Source organism: Alosa pseudoharengus, unplaced genomic scaffold, assembly GCF_046254945.1.
Source record: "Alosa pseudoharengus isolate Yale_2024_CS ecotype anadromous, Long Island Sound unplaced genomic scaffold, YU_APseudo_1.1 YU_APseudo_1.1_scf_7, whole genome shotgun sequence".
NCBI classification, from domain to species: Eukaryota; Metazoa; Chordata; class Actinopteri; order Clupeiformes; family Clupeidae; genus Alosa; species Alosa pseudoharengus.
Window position 1 is genome coordinate 13,894,213 of NW_027468859.1, and position 5,000 is coordinate 13,899,212.

At 42.5% G+C, this 5,000-nt stretch overlaps 1 protein-coding gene across 5 annotated transcripts in view; it reads left to right on the forward strand.

Annotated features, from left to right (window-relative positions):
* plcb4b (phospholipase C, beta 4b) overlaps positions 1–5,000 on the forward strand; it is a 96,567-nt gene that overhangs the window by 52,442 nt on the left and 39,125 nt on the right. For all 5 annotated transcript variants that reach the window (XM_076273339.1, XM_076273343.1, XM_076273340.1 and 2 more), the window contains exons 9-11: positions 259–312; positions 3,384–3,465; positions 4,496–4,596. In XM_076273339.1, the coding sequence (XP_076129454.1) occupies positions 259–312; positions 3,384–3,465; positions 4,496–4,596 (237 nt within the window). The remainder of the gene's footprint in view (positions 1–258; positions 313–3,383; positions 3,466–4,495; positions 4,597–5,000) is intronic.

Consider the following 5,000-nt stretch of genomic DNA (forward strand, 5'->3'; position numbering starts at 1 on the left):
GTAGCTCTGATTTATCTCAGTGCAGTATTTAAACATAATGCGTCTGTCACTGTGTGTGTGTGTGTAAATTGTGTGAGTGTGTGTGTGTGATGGGGTGGGGGGTTTCTGTGATTCTGTGCCGTAAATGGGTTTTTTATTCATCCATGCCTGCTGTTTTAGCTGTTTTGAACATTTGTGTCCATGTGTGCGTGTCCATGTGTGTCTGTGTGTGTTTTGAATGAACAGTACCATAGTAATATGTTTTCTCTCTCTGTCCAGCTGGATGCGGCTGTGCTTCACGACTAACGTGAGTGGAAAGATTCCAGTCAGAGGGTAAGTGGAACGACCAAGAGCCGCCCATTCTTCCCGACCATAGCCTGCCCTGGACCCTGTTCCCTGATCGCCTGGCAGTGATCCCGGGCCTATCCTATCCGTACCATACAGCCAGAATTCAGATTTACACACACACACACACACACACACACACACACACACACACACACACACACACACACACACACACACACACACACACACACACACACACACACACACACTTTCCCTCCTCTCTGACATCAGAGGCAGACCTTTCAGAGTCAGTCTCACCACTACAGTGTACATATACTATATGCATCCATCTTTCCCTCTTCTCCTCTCCTCCTCTCTTCTCTTCTACTCTCCTTCTCCTCTCCTCCTCTCTTCTCCTCTCCCCTCTTTTCTCCTCCTCCCTTCTTATCCTTTTCTCTCTTCTTTTATTCCATCCTCTTCTCTTCTTTTCTCTTCCTCTCCTCCCCTTTCCCCCCTCCTCTGGCCCTCCCAGCTCATAATGGCTTTATTGGTGTGTGTTCCCCTCGCGGCTATTTGCATTATCCCACAAGTGGAACATTTCTTCCTCTGATTGATTTGTTTGCTGTCGATCACATAACTCGTTCCAGCCTTTCCATCTGTCTCTCTCTTTCTCTCTCTCTCTCTGTCTCTCTCCCTCTTTCCCAACTCACACCACCTTCTGACGGATGGTAGCATCTTCCAGATAGATTTTAGTGACTGTTTACTGCTTCCCAGTCAAGTGGTTAGTAGCTGTGTATTGCTCCACAGTCAAATGGTTAGTGACTGGCTGTTATTAATTAACTACCATTCAGATAGATGACAGACAGATACAGTAGTTCAACAGATTCTACTATTCATACTGATTTGAATACAGATTTATGTGTGTGTGTGTGTGTGTGTGTGTGTGTGTGTGTGTGTGTGTGTGTGTGTGTGTGTGTGTGTGTGTGTGTGTGTGTGTGCTGCTCACAGAGTGAAATGCATGTCTGATAATTACAGTGTGGACTTGCGCTCTTTAATTATCGCAGGCATAGCTGCCCTATAATAGCCCTCTAGCGGATTACTAATTAAAGGAATGTATACAAACTAATAGCTTAATTATAGCATGTAACGCACAAACATCTATGGGCGTATGGTGCTTGTGCACGTCTGGAATGCCTGGACAAGTATGGAAATGATGAAATACGGTTTTCCAGATCTGAAAAAAGTATGTTAATTTGGGTGAAAGTCTTGGAAAAGTCTGGAGCTTTTTTTCTCACAGAAATACACATGAAGGTCAAAGGTACATTTATACAGGAAAGCTAAATACATTTTTTCCCGACTGCCGTTGCGGTTTATTTTCAGTTTGTAAAGGTTAGGCGTAGTAGGCAGTAACGTTAGGAACCCTGATCAATGTACACTACCGTTCAAAAGTTTGGAGTCACTTAGAAATGTACTTGTTTTCATCATTAATGTTGTAAATGACTGTTGTAGAAAGAAGTTGAAGTATACAGATGCCCATTATCAGCAACCATTCATCCAATGTTCCAAAGGCACATTCTGTTTACTAATCTGATATTATTTTAAAAAGCTAACTGAGAAAACATTGGAGAACCCTTTTGCAATTATGTACAGTAAGCACATAATGTAATCTAAAAACTGCTGCCCTGTTTAAAAAAAACCTCTCAGCTGGTATTCTGTCTATAATGGAGTACAATGGAAATTTCTAAGTGACCCCAAACTTTCGAACGACAGTGTATTTGGTTAGGCTGGACCAATGATTTCAAAGTTTCCACACAAGGTTGGTGTCGTTAAGGTCCTTAAAGAAAAAAAAAATCAAACAATCAGTTTGGGAAAAGTATGGGAAATGTCCAGAATCTTTTTTTTTTTTTGGAAATGGAAAAGAGCAAGCGATCTGGTTCAGGCATAGGGGTCATGCATCATTGCATATTTCCATCATAAAATTGTCCCATCAAGCTACCAATTCCTTTGTTATGCAAGATGATTAGGAAGCACAGAGGTAAAAGGCATCCCTTTGAACCCTTTTCAAATCAAATCAGAAAGAAATGAACTTGCCATGCTGCCTAAGGCTTGCCAGCTGACTGGATAATTCAGTTTTTTCATCAGGGTTGTTCCTGCCTTCCTTAATGGAATCTAACGGAATACCCTGTGTTCTCACCATATCATTCTCTCTCGGAACAGAATGATAAAAGGAACTTGATTTTGTGTTGTACTATCATCAGGTCAACTTCATCAGCCTACAGCCAATTGTTTTGTAGACATATCTTTTTGGAAGTGAATATGAGGAGTTCCCATCCATTTACTGTATTCACCTTATTCCACGCGCAAACATGGGGGCGCTAGCTTTGCCCACATTGTCTCCGAACTTCTGATTGAGCAGTACATCCATTGCGATACATTGAGATAGCAGAGCTCTATCGAGATGACTGGCATCATATATTATGGGTCATCCTAAAGTTAGGAACGTTTATTTAGGATTTCGGTGACTTAAGACATTTCTGTTATACAGCTTTCCTATCTGAAGTTAGGAAAAAACTGACTTTGGAGCAGCTGTTCTGTAAGTTAGCCTCTCTATCCTCTTCTGCCGTGTTATCCCAATGAAGCTAACCAGACGTAGCTAGCCGACCGGAAGTTTAAAGACAACGTGGAATTTTAAAAAATGGGCGGGGCTGAATAAGGTGAATAGTAAAACAAGTTTTATAAGAGTAAATAAGGTACTCTTTTGTGCACCTTGCACACCACACTCTGAGGTCGCTTTGGATAAAATTATCTTCGAAATGATTTGATTTTAAATAAATGTATGTAACCCTCCCCATCTTCTTCTCCCCATCTGTGTGTGTGTGTGTGTGTGTATGTGTGTGTGTGTGTGTGTGACTGTGTGTGTGTGTGTGTGTGTGTGTCTGTGTCTGTGTGTGTGACTGTGTGTGTGTGTGTGTCTGTGTGTGTGTGTGTGTGTGTGTGTGACTGTGTGTGTGTGACTGTGTGTGTGTGTGTCTATGTGTGTGTGTGTGTGTGTGTGTGACTGTGTGTGTGTGTGTGTGTGTGTGTGTGTCTGCGTGTGTGTGTGTGTGTGTGCGTAGCATCACACGGACATTTGGCTCGGGGAAGACGGAGAAGGGCATCTTCCAGGCGCTGAAGGAGTTGGGGTTACCAAGTGGGAAGGTGAGAACACCAGCCTGGGCATAAGGGGTCAAATGGCAAAAGGTCAGCTATCTCTGCACCAGTGGTGTCCATTAGATCAACATTAACAACAATTATGTTTATAATATTGGAGTGACTCAATATTCAATACACTTTACTTAGTATAAGGGAAAATACCCAGATATCATCTTGTGGTTTTGTAGTGGGAGAAAGGGTTTACCAGAGACTTCTTATTCGAGAGTGTCAGGTGGGATTGACAGAAGCAGGTAAAAGGTAGACCTTTTCACCTCCTCTTCAGCTAGTGCTCTCAAACTAAACAGTTCAACAAGTGCTCACAACATCTAGTGCTCTTAAACTTAACAGTTCAACTAGCGTCATCAACCGCTAGCGCTCTCAAACTAAACAATGCACTTGACAATCTGGAGGGGTCAAAACTTCAGATGTTTTGTGTGGAAACATTTATAGACCATTTATATATATTTATATATTTATTTTTTTCACAGCAGAAGCTAACTGCTAATCCTGTGAAATCATTTATGCTAAAAATGTCCCCATTTAGCCTAAAAATGTCCAGGCCTAGTATGGTGTCATGAGACTGCACCTGACAGAGCCCTCTCAGGCTGCTTGATTGAAATGGCCACAGCATCTCCACGAGGTTACCCAACCAGGCCAAGATAAGCTTTTACATCAGATCCGCTCCACTTCTGTGTCAGCCCAATAATAACGAGCAAATATTTGCTGGTGAATGATTATCCCTTTGACCTGTGCGTGTGTGTGTGTGTGTGTGTGTGTGTGTGTGTGTGTGTGTGTGTGTGTGTGTGTTAATTTGATTAAAGCTCTTATTGGCACCGAGGCAATCTCATTCTGTGTGATGAGTACAGAGGCTTTCTAACCCTCAGATGACATTTCAGATTTTAACTCAAACGACCTCAGGTCACACACATGGACACACACACACACACACACATGGACACACACACACACACACACATAGACACACGCAAACACTCCACTCTCTAACACAGTTACTATTGACTTTTGTTCCCTCCAGAACGATGAAATCGAACATTCGGTCTTCACCTACGAAATCTTCTATGCCCTCACACAGAAGATCTGCCCAAGAACGGACATGGAGGAGCTCTTCAAGAAGATGTACGTATGGTCCTGGGGGTTCTGCCAGTACAACAGCTCATACAACACCTAGTAGAACCAATAGAAGGTGATAATAGCTCCCAAGATCATAGCCTTGACCCTCAAGGAGTGCCCCAAGCCTACTAATGATATAAGGCATATGCTGTATATCTGTACTTCTATACTGCACAGAGTTGACATATGTAGTGTAGTGTAAGTCACGTGATGAATGGACAATAAACACATTGCAGAAAGTAAGTTGAAAGGAGTTTAAACAGGGCACGGAGGTTGACTTCAGCCCCAGTCATGCAGCTAGGTCCCCTTAAGTATTTGGACAGACACCATTGTTGTGTTTTTGCGTCTGTATATTGTATATAGGCCCATTCACACCAAGAACGATAACGTTAATGATGACCATAACGATA